Raw genomic sequence first — 22,014 nt, 5'->3', positions numbered from 1 at the left:
TTGTGTACATTAGGTACGAATTGTTTGGATTTGTAGAAAATTTGAATATCAAGAATTACATAAATTCAACCGAAAATTATGTACGTTACATGTACGGATTATTTGGATTTGCAAAAAATTTAAATTTTGCGGATATGTTGAATGTACTAAATTGCGCAAAAAGTTTTGAGTCAAAATATGATTTTGTGAAAGTTTTTGCTGAAAATACATATATGACAAGTTCATTGAACGAAATGCTAATATAACTAAGTTATAGACCAATATGCAAATATGACAAAGTTCCATGACATGATGCGAACATGGCAAATATGATGGCATTCGAATTATTATGAAAAAACAGGTCATGGACCCTTTTTATTAATATCTGCGCTAAAACTTATTAAAAAGTGAGATGGGTTAATTTTAAAGGTGTCCTAGGCAGTTTATGTTTCCGATCTGGGCTCTAAAAGCTGATGGACTTGAACTAGTGAATTAAGATACTAAGCCTGGAGTTAGTTTCGGAATGGGTTAGATTCAGAGGTCTGAAGCCATATCATCCTCCGATTGGGCCTAGGGCCCTCATATGGCCCAAATTTTCCTTAGGGAACTGTTTCGGACCCTGCTAAACCGGTCTGGCTGACCCGATTCAAAAATCTTTCAGAGCCTTCATCTCTCTCACACCCGAGCCTCCATGGCCTAGTACCTTGAACTCATCACTCCGATCACCAGCTCCATCACTACGGTGGTCTTCTCCATCTTTGAACCCGCTTCAAAAAAAATTTGCAGGATTCTCAATTGAATGGTTCCAAGATATGAATTCAAATTGCATTATGATTCTAATGATAATATGAGATATATATATATATATATATATCTCAGTGAATTTTTATGGGGAAAAAAAATGATTGTACATTGTGCAAGCCAAGCTAATTAATTGGTTGATTAGTAACTATTAACTAACAGCCTCCTAACTAACTTTGTACCAAAGAAGTTGTCAATTTTGCTAACTGTTACAAAAGACCCCCGGAACTAACTAGTGGCAGAGAATGGTTGTTTGCACCCGGTTTTGGTTTGATGTTTGGTGTGGAGAGGTCCCCCTGGTTCCTAAAAGAAGCGTTTCTAGGTTTGTTTCAAATTGCGTATATGCAAAGAGGCTTATGTTGTGGATTTTGTGCATTGGAATTATGAGTTCATTTTATGGGATGTGGTTTTTTCAAAGCCACTACATGATTGGGAGTTGGGAAGTCTTTTTATATTCTCATAGTGTTAATCCTCGTGTGGAAGATAAGTTGGTTTGGATTCCTAAGAAAGAGTGGTTGTTTTCCTGTTTAAATCTTATTATAAAGTCCTCACTTCGGGCGGTGAGGATTCTTTCCCTTCGAGAAGTATTTGGAAGGCCAAAGCCCCCCACTAGAACTGTGGCTAAAGAAAGATCCTTGAATTGGATAATTTGAAGAAGAGGAATGTTTGTATTGTTAATTGGTGCTGTTTGTGTAAGAACAGTGAGGAATCAGTGAATCACTTGCTCCTTCACTGTCACTATGTGAGTAGCTTATGGTAAAAAGTTACTTTAACATTTTGTTACAAAGAGTACTGCTGCAGATGGTCTTGCATCACGTCCACAATTAACTGTTAATGTGCATACTTGATACTGGTTTCAATTTTTTTTCTTCTTCTTAGTTTTAGATAAATTTATATAATGGAAGGTTATTAGCTAGACTGGTTAAAGAGAAACAGTTAACCGAGCAATCTTTAGGGACCATTTGTTTCGCAATCGTATGTTGATTTTCTTTAGGATTCTTTGTAAAATAAACCCACTAATTATATCTATGGATACAACTATTTTCTTTCTTTTTGTCTTCAAAAGTTCCTTGACAAACATATTCCGAAAGGGGGAAAAAGGACACACACACACACACACAAAAAAAAAAAGAAAAAAAAAAGGATTACCTGCATGGACTTGAAATGGTGAAATCTTGTGCCACCAGCAGCCACCCCCACCCCCCCAAACAAAATAATGTCGTGTTGGAATGGAGGCATATGGTGGCATGAAATTGTCATCCCTGTTACATGCTTTACTCTAAGGTGTACTTTGGTTGAAGAGGGAATTAATTGAGAAAATCATATCACTAGACATTCCTCATGTATGTGTTTGAAGCTTCTCAATGACACACAGTGAAACAGTAGTTCTAAATTATGAAGTCTGAAGTTTGCTTAGCACATGTTACACATGCTATACACAGAAACCTCTTGCGTGTGAACCTTGTTTGTTAAAAAGAAAAATTACATAATAATCACTTGGAACACCACTCTATTAATCATCACCATTGTAATTAGGTTCATCAGGCTTCTGTGGCAGTAGTAGCAACCTTTTTGGTGCTTTGCATTCATCATTGTGTTCAACCTTTGAGGTCCCTGCTTCGTCTATCACAGCATCTGGCAATCTGTCTTCTGCTTCATGCAAAGACTTATAAAGCTTTCTCTCATAGTACCTGCGCCAAACTGCTTGGATGCGACGGGATGCCCATGTCTTCCATTGTAAGGAGTAGAACCTGAAAGTCATCAATCACAATTACACATGGGGATCATTCCACTTGGAAAAATAAAGGTAATCAGAGTTCTAATGTAATTCTTCTTCAAAGTCACTATGAATATGCAATTCTAACAATGAAAGACTATCACAGACCAAGGAAAAGCTATCATTTTTTTTTTTTTTTGTCTAGAAATCCAATGCGACAGGGGCATTGTAGATTTTGATGGGATAACCGTGGTATTTCAATGTAAAATTAAATGAAGAATTGATGACCACATCTTTTTGTACAATTTCTGAACAATTTTTTTGTTTGTATAGCCTCACTTTGTTTGGAGAATGCTGACAATAATCATCCAAAATGTCGATAAGCTTAGCTTAAAGACTTGCCTGAAAATATGCTGGAACTGCTTGCTATGAAGACGCCGAAACTGAGAGGCCACAGTCTTCAAATCAGCAGCCCTTAGAGCAAAGGCTTCAACCTCTGTTTGAGCTATTAGTGTTCTTGTTGAAATGGGAAGACTGGTAGAGGAGCGGGGATTCAAAGCCCACGCAAAAAGCTCTTCTCCACAGAAGTCACCGGCCTTCAGATCACCAGCATTACCTGTTTTTCCAGTCATAGTGGTCAGGGTTCCTCGCATGATAAAGAGCATCTCATCCACTGGATCCCCCTCAAGAATAATGCAGCTCTTCTCTGTGTGAAGCACTGGTTTGAGACGATCACAAAGTGCATCAAACAGTTGACTATCCATTTTTTCAAACATCGGCACCTAAAAGATAAAATTTACTTGATGAACACAATAGCTAGAAGTTGGACAAAAAGACGTATGAAAAAAAAAAAAAATCAAAGAAAAATTCTCACACTCTTGAGAAGATTTAAGCAAAGATGGCGTGTTATGTCCCTTTTGAGGTCTTTAGGAAGGCTTTGAAGTAAATTCTCTTCTTCCACACCTCTAGTTAGTTGCCATTTATACTGTTGGTATCGTCTAACTCGTGCCCTTAAATCCTCAGGGAGCATGCGGTGGGACATCCACTGTTCCGCATCAGTCCTTTTCACTCTCATTTCTTCTACTCTCATTGTTGTGGACTGCAGATATCTCTATAACATTCATAATATAGCACTTTTAGTTAATCAAATCTTAGGACTATTTGTGCAAAGGTTTCTACTCATAAGTCATAAGACCGGATAGAATAAGTGAGAACTGACCAACATCATGTTTCTATTGAAGCTAAAAATAGAACAGCAGATATTTAAGAATAAATACACCACAGAGAAACTAATAGAATAATTATGCATATATATTAGATGAATAAATATGCATGTTTTCTAGATATCACGCGTATATGGCTTTTGCTAATAGGAAGGAGAAGGAGATAGCAATGGTAAAGATGACTTTCACAGCTCTACAACAACAAATTAGAGTATTAGCAATTAATACTGACTCTCTGTGTGTGTTTTGTGTGTGTGTGTGTGTGTGGGGTACATAAAAGCTAAAACACAGTCCATGCCATTCATTACAGGTCTACAACACAGTCCATACCCAAATAGCAGCAGTCGGAGAAGTCCAATACCAAGCAAAGGAGAGGGGGATTTCAAAGAGGTCCTAACCGAGACCAAGCAGGCTCAAGGCATAATAACTCGGGGCCAAAGCCCCCTGAATTTGCTCTTTCATAATGGAAGACCTGAACTACTGGAGAATAGAAAGACTCGTTTTTGAATGTCAGACGGTTGTGTGTAGGATTTTAAGTTTAGTTGTAAACTGAGGTAAACAAGCATTTAACACTAATGTGAACTTTATTATTTTTAGGTAAATATTATTTTAATCCTTAAACTTTACTAAAAATTTGTTTTTCATCCCTAAACTTTAAGAAGTTCATTTTTTATCCCTAAACAATTAAAAGGTTTATATTTCATCCCTAAACTATTGAAAATGTTTTATTTATGTTCTTAAACTTTACCAAAAGTTTTTTTTTTTTTTTTTTCATCCCTAAACTATTAAAAAAGTTCATTTTTCATCATTCATCCTTATTTTTGTCTCTATACTATTCAAAAAACTCTTTACAAAGTTTAAGGATGAAAAAAGAGATTTTTATGTTTATGGACAAAAAACAAATTTTTAGTAAAGTTTAGGTACCAAAATAGTATTTTACCCGTATTATTATTATTATTATTATTACTAGTAAACCCAAACGACACGTGATAATAGATAATTATTCTGTAGTTATACAATAATAATTTTTTTTCCCAAAAATTAAACAATTTCTAAGATTATTTTTGTTTTATCTATTTCAAAAAATATATAATCATCATTTTATTATTTTGATTTTTTTATTGAATATATTATTCATTTTTTAGATGGTCCACATTTTTCTATGTTATGTTATGGTGCATTATATTTTCCTTTTTTTTATGTACAACTAAATTGTTTAAGTTTCAAATATATTATTTAAATTTCACATTCTTGTAAAAGAGATTATCATGATAATAAAAGCTTGTAAAAAAAAAAACACTTTATATTACTCAAATAATTGATAGGCACATTCAAATATATAGCCAAAATTGTAGTTTGATATAAATTCAAATTCTCATTTCCAAAATAACTAAATATTATGTTAAGCAAAAATCATACAAAAGCTATAATAGGGAGAGAGAAGACTTGTGATGGAAAACTCAAAAAACATACCACCAAATCATATTTACCCAAAATAGTGCTATATAAAAATACAATGATTAATAATTGAATATTCATCAACCTAAAGTAGATTGCAAGAGAGAATAAATAATAAGCAAGAGAGAGAGAGAGAGAGAGAGAGAGAGAGAGAGAGAGAGAGAATAATCACCTTTTCCAAGAGAGAGATAGAGAATAAGATGAGAAGAGAAGAGTCAAAATTAAAAATATAGTCATGAATCAAACACCAAATTATCTAAGTCATGTTATATAACAAAATAACATTATATTTTTATACACTATCTTTGTACATAGTAAGATAACATTTAACAATCAAAGAAAAGAAAAAAAAAATTATAACTTACAAAAAATCAAATTGCATAACTCAAAATAGAGTTCTAAAGAATATATAAATTTATCAACCTAAAGTAGAGATACAAAAAATAAAATATCCACAAAAAAGTGAGAGAGAATAATAACATTTTTTTGTGTGGGAAAATATGTGTAGAATGGGAGAGAGAGAATAACAAATTTATAGTAATAGGATGAGGATAAAAAGAGCCAAAAATAAAAGGAAGATGAAGTGATAGAAAAAGAGTAACATTAAGGTTGAAAGTAGTAGAAAAATGAAAAGGTAAAAGGGTTAGGAAAAAGTTGGAGAAAGTGTAACAGCAACATACAAAATTAATAAGAAGAAGAGTCAAAAATAAAAGAGAAATAATTGGAAATAGATGGATGATGTGGCTGCTGATGTAACTTAACAGGAGTGTAGTAATAATAAATGCTACGTTTCTATTTATATATATATATATATATTTATTTATTTATTTATTTTATGCTGGCATGAAACTAAAATTTCTATGTTGTATTAAAAAAGAAAAAACAAAAAGTCAGACTGACTCAAACATGTATTTACATAATGATATCATAGTGCTAAAATATTAGGTTAGAAAGAGAACTGATAAGAATCAGAGAGTTACCTGCATATTGCCAATAAGTAACGAAAATAAAACCAACCCAAAGGTGGATATTCCGACGGCAAATACTATCTCCCCAATAAACGTGCTTGTTTGAAGGTTTTGGCCAGCAGAGCTGAGGAAAAACAAAATGATTCAATATAAAAATGCCTTTATCTCCTAAGTTGTAACTCGCAATGTGTTAGATCTTGTTATAAGTTGACAAGCCTTGATTTATATATAGGAACTTAATTAGGTAACCAAATTTTAATAACAAAATATTCACTCTTGGAAGTTAAAACCTATGCAGATGACATTTGAAATAATATTTGAGGCGATGCAACTAAGTTAAGGGAGTAGACACATTTTCATGAAAAAAAAAGAAAAGAAAAGAAAAAGAAATTAAAAGAATTTCAATTGGTATTATAATAATTAAATTATATATATATATATATATATATATATATTTGGAGGATTCTATATATTTTACTTACCTAAGATTACGAAAACCCCACCAAAAGCAGTAAGACAATTTCACTCTAAATCTTGTTGCCTTTAGTACCATTCCGGACTTGAGAGCATCAGTAAACATTCCAAAGTTGAAGTCCGTTAGATTTTCAATATCCTCAGGTTTTTTATAACTGCAATTCTGATATAGACTTGTAAAGTTGAAGTCCGTTAGATTTTCACTATCATCACAGTAAAGATAGTCTTCACAAGCGGCAGTATTATTACAGTACGTATGCCAGCATGCACCCACTCGTTCAATGGCAAACAAGTACCAAAAAGCTCCAACAACCTGCTTAATTTGTCAAATTTATTTGTGATCATAAAATCTTGCAAGTAATTAATGTTAAGAAATTAAAATCCACCGCCAAAATCAACTTACGTGACTGGCTAGCATATAGAGAAAAAGATTATAAGCAGCTCCAGCCCATGCTGTCTGAGTCAGTATCCCTGAGGTTCTTTTTACTTCCATGTATAGTGGATAGAGCCGAGTAATTCTAGGCACATATTGTGAGAATATTACGAACTTCAACCTTCGCTTCACAATTCGGCTTTTGCTTTTGGCAATGAAAACAAGAGATACCACCTGAAAAGCAGGACACATCCATAATTGTAAAACTTTCCCTTGCACACCCAATTCTGTTAAATCAAGCAATGTAACACAATTTTAGCATGAGACATTGTTTACTTCTACATATAATTTGATAGATGCATTATGTGTCCATGTGTGTCCAAAGTACCATTTTGAACTAATAATTGTCAAATATTGCTAAGAGCTCAACAAACACTTCTTGGTATTTCCATTGAAGACGTCCACTATTCAAATCCCTTCTTTCTCAACCATCAAATTATCAGATAATTAAAATTAAAAATAATAGTCAAATATATGTTGGGGCCTCTGATATATAACCTTAAGACTTGTGGTACTCATCATATGGTAAAATTCCCTTGAGAGACTCGTTTCCATTATTTCCTTAACTGGTTTAACAGCAGCAAAAATGGAAGCCAAACGAACTAATACACTAATTGCTAAGTTACAATTAGGGAAGCAATTCAATTACTATTAAACCTATGACTACAGAACTGAATGTTGTTATGAACACACAAAGACTTGTGTCTTATTGGTGAGCTTTCTCCTGTTGCTTTCTAGTTTATTTGCAAGCCTCACCTTTTTTTTTTTAAGGTGTAAGTATGTAACTATCCTTTTAACTATTTTTCAACCAATAAGCTTTCAGTAAAAAGCTACATCAAAATGCACTAAATAAGATTTTGTGATGCTTCAAATTGATTGAATGTCCTGCATACCTGTGGCAATGGAAGAATTGACAGAATGTCAATGAGGAAGTATGTGGATAAGTATCTTTTTGCTATAGCCACCGGATCAGTAATCGTCTCACCCCTTCCAAAGACTTGAGAAGAAGGGGCAATAAATCCAGTACGGAACTGAAAGATTATATGAATTACATAAAAGGCATCAAAGAGTGATCGAAGAACACAAGCAATTATAGCTAGTCTTTTGTCTGCACCAAGGCATTTGTATTCGCCGTTCTTGCCCATATCGTACTCACGGATCATTGGGATGTAAAAGAACAAAGGGTCCAAGGCCACAGATATCACACATAAGAGCACAAATACTTTGTTCCAAGTTTGAAGAAATTGACCCTGAGGATCAATAATTGTCTTAGGAGGAGGACCTGCCTCTTTTTTTGGCTGATCACCTACATGAGGAATGCTTTTCAGTTTTTTGAAGCTTTTAATCCTCTCGGAAACCCTCTCAAATCCTTCCCCAAGTCTCTCCAAAACTCTGCCAACTGTTGCTCTAAAGTTTCTTAGACATAGTCCATGTTCAAAGTCATAATTCCGCCCAGAACTCCAAGATGGTTCTGAACTCTGATCCTTAAACCTGTATATAGATTAAAGTAGCATAAAGAGAGTGTAAGTAGCACAATATCAAATAACTGATTGCAATTTAGTCCACCAATAAGTTTCTTCCATAAACTGACACATCTGAATGGTCTCTAACTATGGAATTCTGCACTAAAACTGAATATAAAAGAACGAGTGAATATTATTCAGTAACTCAGCTTTTTGCAACACTACCAATTTACCAATTCTTTTTTTTTTTTTTTTTTTTACTTCCTAAACTAGAATATCTTACAATGATGGTATCAAATTAGATTCCTCCATTAGGATATTTTATGATAGTTTCACATAATCTGACTTTTCAAATACCAATAAAACCACTAAAAAAAAACTATTGCATGATAGTATTTCTGACACGCACATACACTCAAAGAAAGCAACAAAGACATGCTGACAAAATTGTGTACACGAAATAAAAGCAACAGAAGAAGGGACTGCTAAAATTCAGGCTTAAGCAAACAAACCTGGAAAATTTAAGTCGCTTGGAATCCATTTCCTTCACCAAATTAGATGTCCAACATGAAGAGACAGACCTGTGATTTGGACGCACTTTATTTTCCTTTTAAGAAGTACGAGTTCAAATCTGGAATTCTTTTCAATGAAATTGAAAACCCAGAATGTAAAAGCCGAGAGATAAGTGAAGACTGTAAGAGTAAGAGCTAACAAGTATGATATTAGCTAATTATTATGGGACTGCACTGTATAAATCATTGGAGCACCATCTAGTCAATCTATGCAGTCAGTCAACGAGTAAAGACTTTAAACGTGTAACATGCCTTAAATCACTTTTCACGTACTACAACCAATCCCATTTTTCCAGTCAGGAGACGACTATAAATTGACTATAAGAGTATCCACACATAAGTGGATGAAAAGTTTTGCAAAAATGTAAAAAATCCTTCACATGTAAAAATGTGAGTAAATACATCATTATCATATACACACACGTAAGATTACGGTAACACTTATATTTATTATTTTATTAATTTTTTTTCTCTCTCTTGTCTCTAGTTGCTCTCCGTTTTTGTCTTTTTTTCTCTCTCTGGTCTCTGCTTCTTTTTCCTTATCTCTTCTCCTTCTCCTTCTGGCTCCAACCCTCGCCGATCTCTCGGCTCTTATGGCGGCTCCGACTGGGAGCGCCACGTCACTCGCTCGGCACACCGTCGCTCCGACTCCGGCCTCACCGTCCTCATCACCGGCGCCGCTGGCTTCGTCAGAACCCACCTCTCTATGGCCCTGAAGTGACGAGGCGACGGTCTCGACAACTTGAATGGGTCTGTTCGCCGATCGGGGTGGGTGATGATGGTGGCTGGGTGTTCGGATTGAGTGGGTTTCGGCTTGAATGGGTCTGTTCGCCGATCAGGGTGAGTGATGATAATGATGATGGTTGGGTCTGTTCACCGATCGGGATAGTGATGATGACGCTGGTTGGGTCTGAGAGAGAGAGAGAGAGAGAGAGAGAGAAAGGCAATGAGTGAGAAAATAATAAAAAAATGTAAAAGAATGAATATTTTATTGAATAAATGTGTAGAATAAAGAAATTGAAGTGAGTATTTTGTAAAAATGGATTTGTAAAATAAAAAAAGTTATTTTTTTTGGGTGCAAAATATATGGAAAATTTGATTCAACTGACGTGGATGCTCTAATGCGTCATTGTTTATAATATCTTGTGTTATACCACGTTACTGGAGCAGTCTCACTTGAAAATGCTTAAATTTTAAGAAAAAGTAACGTCAATTTTAATAAAAATCTCCATTGTAGATTTCTAAGAAATTGAAGGTCTTTAAAGAAGAATAAAAATAGAAGAAGATGGAGTTGAGGCTTTTATGAATCTTTTGAAAAAAAAAATTCACCTGTCGTTGCAGATCAATCAAGCTGCTGCTTCTTCTCATTTCTCTTGTGCTACCTCATGAACTTCTTCTCCTTCTTTTACTTCTACCAAGTTCTTTCTCCCCCCACTTTTATTTTTCTTTGTTTTATGATTTTATCCGGCTGTGAATCTTGTGGTCAGTTATGGGAAGCGAAAAAGACAAGTCTTCAAGTTCACTTTTTTCCCATCCAGGATGGTCATGTCACTCACGTGGCCTGTAAATGGTGTATTTTTTATTCCCTTTAACTGTGTATTAGTACTAATCTTTAACTCAAAAAAAATAAAACAAAATTGAAAACTGAAAAATATATAATATATATATATATATATATTATAATAAACTGGATATCAAAAAATATATATATTATGGGTCCATTTGGATATAGCTGAAAATTGAAAACTGAAAAATACTGTAGCGAAATAATTTTTAAATGTGTAAATAATACCGTGGGACCCATTTATAATAAAAAAGTTACTGAAAAGTAAAATTTGTGAGTCCATAAACAGTACACAATGTGCACTGATTGGTCCAAAAAAGTTTAAAAAGTCAAAGTTTGTGGCTACTATTCATTGAACAGTGCATGAACAATAGCCGCAATCTGAAAAAACGCGTGAAAAGAAAAAAAAAAAAAGAAGCAAACAAAATGCAGATGCAAACGTATCAGCCCAATCCAAACGCAGTCTATAATAAACTATATATTCTGTACATTAGTTAAATAGTATTAACTTTTTTTAAATATGATATACTTTTATTATTATTATTATTATAGAATTAACGGTAATTTCGAAACAGTATATCGGTATTGGTCGATATCGAAATATATCGTTTCACTGATCAAATCGATACAGTTTTCGGTACGAAATTGACTCCCTTAATTATAAGACTCTTGACAAAAATTTACTATAATGACGAGTAGTAGAATAATGTTACACTCTCTCATGTGACATTAATAATGCATGGGTTTAACCATAAATTTAATAAGCGAAACTTATATTATATATACACTTAGGTTAGATTAAAGTAGAATAATTCATGCATATATATTCTGGTACGAAATTGACTCCCTTAATTATAAGACTCTTGACAAAAATTACTATAATGACAAGTAGTAGAATAATGTCACACTCTCTCATGTGACATTAATAACGCATGGGTCTAACCATAAATTTAATAAGCGAAACTTATATTATATATATATATATATATATATATATATATTTATGTTAGATTAAAGTAGAATAATTCACGCATATATACACTTACTCCACATGCATATCTTTATATTTTCACTTTTCAATATTATCCTTAAATCTTTTTTCCTTAACCAAACTGAAGATTCATTAAAGGAACACTTACAAAAGCTTGCCCAAAACTTGTCTTACCTTTTTTGCAGTGTACAAACATTTTGGGACCATAAAGGAAGAGAGAGAGAAAGAATAAAAGTAAAGTAAATAATTGAAGTCGATAGCAAGCTGTGCAACTTTACTGTATTAATTTAGTATATAAGGAATTGTGAAAAGCATAAAGGAAAGTAACACTTTCATCGCTGTCTCAGAAACGAGACCAGACCAGTGGCGGAGCCACTTTTATAAATTTAAAAAAAATATATATATCTTAAACAATTTGAAAATTCTTAAATAATCTTATCATTTTGACCTCATTCCAAATAATATACCTTTATAAATTTTAAAAATAAATACAATTTTCATTTTAATAAAATACAAACCATAAATACATGTCAGCAAATTACAATAATTATACATTTAACATTTTTAAAATGAACACGGGTATTTTAATAACTACCTCAACAAATAAAAGAGAAAATAAAAATTCTAATTTTCATCCCAATGCATTTAAGGCTTACTTGTACACGGCAAAAAAAAATTGAAAAATCTGAAAACTTTCTCTTCCACACGGCCACACAGTTGCAACAGTCTTGCAGGACAGAAAAAAAAAAAAAAAAAAAAAAAAAAAAAAAAAAAAAAAAAAAAAAAAAGAAAAAAAAAATCTTTCTTACTGACTTACACAGGTAACTCTCTATCTCTCTCTCGCTCTCTCTGTCTCCGTTAAGGACTTGGGCTTTGCATTCTTCTTCTTTTTCTTCTTTCAGTTCTTTCTCTTTACCTTCAGCCTTCTTCAATCCATCTCGCCATTGCACTATCTTTGCCCTCTTCTTCTTTCTTTTTTTATCTTTTCTTTTTTTTTTTTTATACTTTTTTTTTAATCTTTGCTTTTCATCCCTCTTTTTAAAAGTAAAAGTTTTGTCTCTTTGTTTAACACTATGTTTGGTTGGGGTGATTTTAGGGAGGATGGAAAACATAGGGAGAAAAAATGGGTGGAAAACAGTATTTTCCATTGTTTGGCAAAAGAATGAAAACACTGAAGATGGAAAACCCGGGAGAAATTTTCTCTCCCGGGCCCACAAATCTCATCCTCCCAAATCGGGAGGAAAATTGTGGGGAGAAAAGTGGACTTATGGCATTTTTACGCAAATGCCCTCTAGAATCAAGTTATAAAAAATAAAAAAGAGAGAGAGAGCATTGGAGAATGAAGCCTGGAATGTTCTTGAACTTGAATGAGGGAGACAAAGCAAATAAAAGAAGGGGGGATAGAGATAAGGACAATGTGTGGAGGGGGGAAAAAAAACAAACGTATGGATGAGTTACAAGGTTGAGAAAGGACAATTAATATAAATAATAAAAAATTCTTGAGAAATGTTACCACAATATTTTCACAATATTTTTACAATAAATTTTAAGTAACAGATTGTTATTAGTTAATATTGGTAAGTAAAAAAATAATTTTAGTGGTGAGTTCAAATTAGAACTAGTAACAACTTTTCACATAAATTTTGTTGTGAAAGTATTGTGAAAAATGTTGTGGACATAACACTTCTCATTGAAAAATATAATTGCTGGTAAATTTTATATTATTTAATGAGTACTGTAAGAACTTAATTTGTAACGATCCCAAACCGGTCTTAAATTCGTACGTTAAAAATGCTCAAACAATAAAATTTATAGAGCGTGGGTGTTCAAGAACTAGATTAACTTCTTTAAAGGTAAAAAGATTCAACCTCACGTTTATAGATGGATTAGAGCCGATATAACAATCTGTTTTTCTTTGAAACAAATACAGTTCTGTGGTTTTCAAGCTTTTTTTCTAAGTGTCCTCTTTGTTTTCTTTTTTATGTTCCGATCACCTCTGCATGCTTTTCTTTCATGTTATATATCGCCCTCTTCATTCCATCTTCACCACACACGTGTAGGTTGAGTTCAGGGGATCTCTTTCTGTCCCATCTAACACCTTCTGGAACCTCCTTCTAGCAGCTGTAAGGCTGCTTCATCACTGTTCAAGCATCACTTCCACATTAATGTGGCCAGAAAGTTGGTTGAGAGGTAATTAATGCGGAGGCAACTGTTGCCATAGATATTTGTTTGCCTTCTCTCTCTCTTACCTTTGGTCCCTTATCCCACCTTTAGTGGTGACGTAGCTCCGAAATATGTTCGTAACACGATGGCGTCCTGATCGTCCTCGGACTCATATCACTGAGAAGGATTTTGTCCTCGGACGAATACTAAACTCACCTTTCGTGGTATTCACTATTCCTTTCGTTTGGCTACCCCAACAACCCGATATGGGCCTCCTCGGACGGATTTATGTCCTCGGATGGGCCACAGGCCCAATTAACTTGACTTTAATCATTTTAGTGACTATCTGGCCCCCACAGAAGTATTTTACATTACTATTTTACATTTCATACACACACAAAAAATAAAATAAAATAATACATGGCCTCCCCAAATATAAATTCATAGCTGCGCCACTTACCAGACAGCTGATTCTATAGGAAAAATAGAGGCTGAAGAAGTCATTATTTAAATGTGCAATAACTTACAAAAAAATTGTCAGACAATTTCAGATACTACAAAAAAATAACTCAAAAATTCAAGTATTAAAACTTTTGAAAGATCAAAAAATATTAAAGAACCAGATGATTCATTACTTAGAAATTATTGAAACTAAACAAAATATATATGACTACAATAGAGAAATATAAAAGAAACATGAGCTACATTCAAAAGAATAATTTCAATTTTTGCAAGTTTTTTTATCTTGTAAAAAACGGTTAAAGAGAGTTTAGTGGTTCATGTACAAAAATTACTTTTAAAAAAATATATGAAAAACCATAAAATATTTTTCTTTATAACAAAATAAAGGAGAAGAAAATAACATAAAAAGAGCCCATACCTCTACTCGGCTTTAAAAATATATATTTTGGGGTTTGCATTACTTTTATAGTGTTCATAATTAAACTCGCAAATTTGAAGATAAATTATCAACGTTTGAGTTTGAGTTTGATTTTAAGTGTGTGTTTGGGTTGGGATGGAAAATTAAAATTATTTTACTATTCAGCTTATTTTTGCTACTATTCATGGGCCTCACTGCAATTTTTGATACTATTCATGAGTCTCACGGTACTATTTTAACTAACTTTTACATTTATCTACATACTTTCAGCAATAAGTTTTTAGTTTCAGCAAAATAAGCGGTATTCAAACACACCCTAAGTTGAACTTGTTAGAGAGATAAAGTTTCACTCCTTATTAAGTTTAGATTAAACAAAAATAATTTTGTTTAAAAAAATAATGAGTTTGAGTTTAAATTGAACTTCTTAGAGAGATAGAAATTCACTCCTTGTTAAGTTTGGACTAAACAAAAATAATTTTATTTAAATAAAATGATAATTTTATTTAAATATTGTGCTGACGTAGAAAATTATGAGAGTTTTAGAGGTTTCGGTTATAATAATAACTAGTTGCTAACCCGTGCGATGCATGGGAAAGCTATTGTGTATAAAAATGTAAACTTTTTTTTTCTCTTCCTCTTTGATTGTACATTAAGATTTCAATCTTATAGTTTCTTATCCTAAATATGAAATATTAATCTTGATATTAAACATTAAATTACATAATAAAAAAATAGAAATCAAACTTTGATGCATATGACAAAATGATAATTGTCCACTTCTTTAAACCAATAGAATAAAATATATTTTCTACAGCCAAATCTAAAAGTGAAAACCATGAACTACTGCATAAACTAAAAGACAGTACCAAGATTTTTACTTGATGGGTGTTAAAAGTCAATCCTATCAGGTCTTATATGCATGGACTCCAATCAGCCATGCTTTCATCAGGTAGCTATGAACTTTGCTAGTGTTTACTTTCCTATAAGGTTTTCCACATGTTATAATTCAATCCAATCAATGGTCAATTAAGCCATTTTGGTCTGGTCATATCTAACTGCCATTGTAGTATATCTCTCTCATTTCACATAAGGGTGGACTCTATGTACAAGGATCCAACTCATTATTATATGAGAACTTGAGAGGAGGAGGATATAGTATATGTATAAATAAAACTATATAGCAAAAACATATATTACAAATTAATAGTTATATGATCTATTGATGAGGGTAATCTCTATCTTCACTTTGTGATCATGATGAAGATGCAACAACCAACAACCTATTATGATATAGCACATCAAGGGAAAGAATAAATAAATCAACCAAAGAATTAAACATACTAAGGACACAAACACTAAAGTGTTTGACTTCCTTAAAAAATGTGGCTCAAGTCATAACAAACCTTGAAAAGTAATTTGATAAAAACCATCCTTTTGTATTCTAATAAAACATTGAAGAAACACAATAAAACTTGGAATATTATGACAATTTGAATTTTCAATAGCTTTTTTAAGATCTTAAGTTACTTTTCTAACCAAGTTTGAATTATAAAATAGCTTACTTACTGTCCTAGCACCCAAAAAAAAAAAAAAAAGATCTAATAATCTTTTTTGACACTATATCCAAGTTCATCAGCCAATTTAGTTGAACTTTATAGTATGTGCTCATTTCATATTGTCAGACTGTTCTTGTTCCTATTCCTAATAGTTGGTGGAGCCACTCCTTTTCTTTCATGCCACTACCTTTCAAACTTGTCTTCTAGTTGATGAGAGAGATCCTTCCAAGCTGAATTAATTGTGTTGTAGAGACGCCAACAACTTTTCCATTCAAAATATGTAACTAAGGCACTCCTAAGTTGGTACTTATATAAAATTGATACAGAATGTTTAGAAATAGCTGTCATGACGCATGATATGCAATGCCATTTATGTAATGCTAAAAATGGAGTATTACACAACCAATGATAAAAATGAATTCTACCTAATTAGTTGAACTTTTTCTTTTTCGTGATAAATCTTCATAGTTGACGGTCGTAGAAAATTCATGTTCATTTGTAAATGAATTTAATATCAGGGTCTAAATTGTAATTTGTGAGCTTGATTAAATAATTCAAAATGGAAAATAAATTAAATATAAATTAAGTCAACTCAATGTTAAGACCGTGTAAGAAAACATTTTTTTTCACATTAAATTCAGTAAAGAAAATTTAGTATAGCATATACACAGCAAACTAAATTAGTGAAAAAACCTTCAACTAATCCAAGTTCAATCAAACATAAACTCTATCAATTTATATAAAATAAAAATTAGACATAGTAACTTCATTTTTTTGCTTAGCATCAAGACAAAAAAATTTACTATTAAATTCCCACGTTACTATCATAGTATTATCATAAGAGAATCAGACTAAATGTTATAAAATGATAACATGAATAAGACCTAGTATACCAAAGGAATTGAGTTTTATAAAAAATTTGTGAAAAAAAATTGGTTAGAAAATTATGAATATTAGCCTTCACCCATTATAGATCAACAGATCTGGACTTAGTATCATATAAATTAAGTACCAACACATAGTGAATAAGAGAAGGGCGAAATAATTCATACTTTTTGGCCAATCTACTAGTGTTGATCCTCCCAATCTTGGCCAGCAACTTTGCGAGGAACTACTTTCTTCTTGGTTTTTGCTTTGTGCTCAATCTCACTACTTGCAAGGGCAGCCTTTACGCTCTCAAGTGCTTCTGGTGTAATTGCTTGTGCATCCCTTTGAAACAATTGTTGTGCCTATTCAAATACAGCACTTTTAATTATAAAAATATAATATTTATTTATAAAATAAAGAAAAACAAAGATTAGAAACCATTTAATTTGATTTTGGGTAGAAATAAACTCAAAGACCCATCCACATGGTTTAATTCTCCTTTTCTTTTGGTTACAAACAGATTGTTGCTCTTCCCAATCATTAAAAAAAATTGATTTCATGTCACAAAGGTGGAGAATGGTGGTTTGGGGAGCGGGTTTAACTGTGGGTCTTTGTTTTGGAAGAAGGAGAAGGGGAAAAGTGGAGGAAGGTGAAGGGGTTTGCATTTTGTCTCTCAAAAGTGGAGATCGGTGGTTTGGGGAGCGGGTTTAGCTGTGAGTCTTTGTTTTGGAAGTGAAAAAAATCTATGACAATTAACAATATCAAAATTTTATTTATATATATCAAACAAAATGATAGCCAGTACAGAGTTCCAAACCCAAAGATTTATCTAAGTTTGTGCACAAACTCAATTATACAGATACACAGCTAAAACTACAAATACAAAACAGAGTCAACAAACTCAGGAATACCCCTAAGTTTGAGATAACCAAGAAACTTAAATATGCAATCACATTCCAATTTCAAATTCTTTCTAGAAACATGTTACCAATAAATATGCAAGAAACAATACAGAATAAAGGAAAGGTAAATACCTGGCTGTCCTCATCTTGTAGTACAAAGAATCATATGTAACCCCTCCTTAATCATGTTCATCTACAAACATGAAAAAAAAATGCAAGCTCCTGTAGAGTTTCTTTATGAACTTCAAATCTCACATGTTGATCCACATGGACAGATTCTTTTGAAATGCTTGGTCGTGCCAAATGGGCTTGACTACTCCGAGATCAATTCGCCATACTCCTAAGAAAAAGCGAATCAACTCTTGAAACTATTGATTAGTAGAGTATTCCCACAAACGATGCCAACTGTGGGCAGATAAAAACTAGTCCCCGAGGAACCCCACATATTACAATTGAAAAGTCTTGACACAATCAATTTATAGTTGAACGATAGGGAATAAATACTTCACAATGGGAAGCTCAAACAGTTGATTTGATTGATAATGTACAATAAAATTTTTCTCAAGTATTACTCCCCAAAAACTTTATTATTCTCGTGGTACTTAATATTCTCTTTTTCTCTCTTAGATTGCTCACTCCTATTTTTCCCCCAAAGAAGTTGAGTATTACTCCCCAAAAACTTTATTATTCTCGTGGTACTTAATATTCTCTTTTTCTCTCTTAGATTGCTCACTCCTATTTTTCCCCCAAAGAAGCTGTCCCCTACTCTCTATTTCTCTTACCTCCTTTATAGGTCTATTCCTTGCCCTTATCTCTACAACTATCTTGTTGCTAGCCAAACTCTCAGGTATATTTTTCTTTACTCTATCAGTTTCCTCCCCCCCCCCCCCCCCCCCCCCGCCCCGACCCCTTATCCTTGAACTCTAACTCTTGGGGGATGTCTGTACTGCTTAGGTTGTCTTATATGCATTTAGTGTGGCACAGGTTAGGTAAGAACCCCCTCATTAATGCGGAGGTAAGAATCTTCAATTTTCTTGCGTGTTCTGGAAGTTTCCCATGGTCTTGGGTATCTTCTAGAAGCTACACGTGGATCATCAGTGCACCTTGCTTTAAGTAAGGTTAGTTTCTTACCTTTTACACGGGATCCATTTTCCCGTGTTATTTTCCCCTTTTAGGTATGTGGGATGGTTTAACTTCCTTTCTCTCACAGCCCATTGCCCACTAGGCCTTTCTTCTAGTAAACAAGTAAGGCCCAGTTTGTTTCATACGGCCCAATTTCCTTTTAGGCATAAGGCTTGGTTGGGGACTCTTCCACTCCCTACAATAATAATACATAGGTTGGAATCTTGAAATTTTTTCTCCTTGACATAAATAGTGTCTTTACATGTAGGTTGAAACCCTATCCACCTTATATGGAAGGACACAAAAAATGTCACGATCCATTATTAAGTTATTAATAATCCATTTAGATGTATGATAACATCTAAGACAAAATTATGGAGTTATCCATGCACTTTTAAAATTCTATAATTCTCTATATTTATGTAATATGAGTTTTTAATAGTAGTAAAATTATTGGTCATTAAATGTTTGTGAGAGTCATGTCAAGGATATGTTATATAATTTTTCACTAAACTAAATTCTCTTAAGCATGCATCAAACTAAAAGTGATTTATTTATCCAAAATAAAATAAAATTTTTTGTCCATAATTTGAGCAACTTAACAATATATTAGGATCTTTCAACAAAAAGAACCACATGCTTTTATATTCTTTTAAGTCTATACTACGGCTTTACTTTTAGTTTTTGCTTTACCAACACACTGTCATTGTACGACTACTTTCCTTAAAAACATTATAATATATATTATACAACTACTTGGTCAAAGTCACGTAAATTTAGTTTTTTTCATTGTACAACTACTATTAGAAAAAAAAATAGTAGTTTTAGTTAATTAAGTGAATAAACTTAAAAAGTTACTTAATTTTTATATAACATCAATTAATTCATTATATATATATATATATAATAAACTTTTTATTTTTATGATTATAATTAAACATGTGATTGTCCATTCTAAGGAAATTTGATTAAATTTATATGAAAAGTGTCACTAAATATTATGTTTTTACATTTTGCTATAATATTATTAGTAATAAATTATTATATTTTTATTTATATAATTTAAAATTTTATTAATTATATTATTTATGACGTCACCGGTTTGACCATCGGTAAAATCTCCGTCTGACCATAAAACCAGTAAATAGTCCATTTTCCGGTTCTTTCACCATACTGGTTTATTAAACCATGAAAAAAACAAAACAAAAACAAAAAAACAAAACTTGAACGAAAATTTGGGAAAAAAATTATAATAAAACCACTAACAAGGCCCAAACCAAATGCCAATAGAAAAGCTCAATACAAGATCAATCTCATTTCAAACTAAGATTATCACTACTCCAACACCAACCTAATTATGTTTTTAATTCAACAAGTCATTAAACAATTTAAACTAAAACTAAATCAAACCTAAAGACTAAAAGGAAATAAGAAACTCACTAACTCTCCCCAGCCGTCGCCGTCCATCCTGTTCAGAAACACTAACAACAACCACAACTGAACTCCACAAGCTTTATGTTGTAAAACTTTATGTATTTGCATGTTTTTTTTTTAATTTTAAAAATTTTTTTTATTGTTGTTGTTGTTATTGTCGTCGTCGTCAATATATAAAATTTTCTTTTTATTAGATTGTATAATTTAAAAGTCTAAGAATACAAAAATTTTCACAATTTGTTTGCCACAACTGTAATGTGGCAGAATGTGACTAGTGAAGTAAAAATAATTAGTCTATGTGTAAGTAATGATTAATCACTTGCAATCAGAATTATGGAAAAAAAAATGTGGTAAAAAAATTTATGGTCATAGAATTATTCTTAGTTGCCAAGGTCATGAGCCAAATAAAAAACTTCGAGTTGTCAAATTCATGCACTTCTTTTATGATGGGTTAATAAAGTTATAGATATGCCATGCAAAGTATTATAATTCAATCAACATTTTATAATTATTTATAAAAGAAATTTTTGGGGTTTTGTTTGATGGGAGGGAAGTGGAAAGAAAGGAACCAAATTTCCATAATTTGGTTAGAATAATAATTAAAAAAAAAAAAAAAGAGAGAAAGGAAATGTGGAGAGAAAGGCCTTCAATGGGCCCTACCAATTTTTAATTTTTTCCCCTCCAAATCCATAAAAAAATACATATACCCTTGGAAAGTTTTGCTTTTTTCTAAAATTACTTTTATATTCTCATAAGTAATTATTAAATTATAATTTAAATGGATAAAATATAGTAAAATAATTTGTTATGAGTATTATTATTATTATTTTTTAAATTTCTTCTCTTTTCTTCAATATCCAAACACACATGGGAAACCTTTTCCTTTCCCTTTCCTCACTCTTTTCTCTTCTCTTCCCTTCTCTTCAACTATTAATTTTTAAAAAAAATAATGTAAGGACTCAATTTGTAACGACCCCAAAATGATATTGGGTTCGCACGTTAAGGGCCCAAACAATAAAATTTACAGAGCGTGGGCTTGGAAGGCTAGACCTTGGTCACTAGACGATGGTTAATCATGGTGCTCATACAGAAATAAACCATATTCGCTCGAAAAGTCTTTCTCCTCGGTACGGCCTGGGAGGCTCTGGTTCTTAGCCTTTTTTCCCAGCCCTTTCTCTGGATTGCTTACTTCTCCTTTTATATTAGCCTTTACCCCTCATCCAACGTCCACGTGTAGGTTCAACTTTCTAGGACTGATACGTGTCCCATCAGCCCATACCCAAAGTGGTTGGGGGTGGTTGTAAAAGCTGAAAAGTATTGCTCTGTCTAACTCAGAGTATTTAATGGCAGTAATGGTAGCCTTTCCTTTGTCTTTTGTCGCCATATTGTCCAGGGGTCCTTTCTCTATCAACGCGGATATTTTCGGTTTTTCCTAAAGCTGTTCCTA

At 32.6% G+C, this 22,014-nt stretch overlaps 1 protein-coding gene across 1 annotated transcript; it reads right to left on the bottom strand.

Moving 5' to 3' along the window:
* Window positions 1–2,087: 2,087 nt before the first annotated feature.
* LOC115985664 (cyclic nucleotide-gated ion channel 1-like) lies at window positions 2,088–10,539 on the bottom strand. The gene is made up of 9 exons (XM_031108582.1): window positions 10,418–10,539; window positions 9,029–9,998; window positions 7,947–8,544; window positions 7,024–7,227; window positions 6,629–6,933; window positions 6,159–6,270; window positions 3,372–3,608; window positions 2,900–3,279; window positions 2,088–2,531 (listed from the first exon to the last, which is right to left on the bottom strand). The coding sequence occupies exons 2-9, from the start codon at window positions 9,055–9,057 to the stop codon at window positions 2,294–2,296; spliced, it is 2,103 nt and encodes a 700-aa protein (XP_030964442.1). The 5' UTR covers window positions 9,058–9,998; window positions 10,418–10,539; the 3' UTR covers window positions 2,088–2,293.
* Window positions 10,540–22,014: the final 11,475 nt, after the last annotated feature.

This window comes from Quercus lobata, chromosome 4, assembly GCF_001633185.2.
Source record: "Quercus lobata isolate SW786 chromosome 4, ValleyOak3.0 Primary Assembly, whole genome shotgun sequence".
In the NCBI taxonomy this organism is placed as follows: Eukaryota; Viridiplantae; Streptophyta; class Magnoliopsida; order Fagales; family Fagaceae; genus Quercus; species Quercus lobata.
The sequence above is the reverse complement of the archived record's forward strand: the minus strand, read 5'-3'. Positions and strand labels throughout refer to the sequence as shown.

Excerpts from the sequence above, each read along its gene's own strand:
- LOC115985664 (XM_031108582.1), bottom strand. The coding sequence starts at position 9,057 with ATGGATTCCAAGCGACTTAAATTTTCCAG. Across the intron at positions 8,545-9,028 it reads AAGCGACTTAAATTTTCCAG|GTTTAAGGATCAGAGTTCAG; the intron begins GTTTGTTTGCTT and ends ATCTATATACAG. Across the intron at positions 2,532-2,899 it reads CAGTTCCAGCATATTTTCAG|GTTCTACTCCTTACAATGGA; the intron begins GCAAGTCTTTAA and ends GATGACTTTCAG.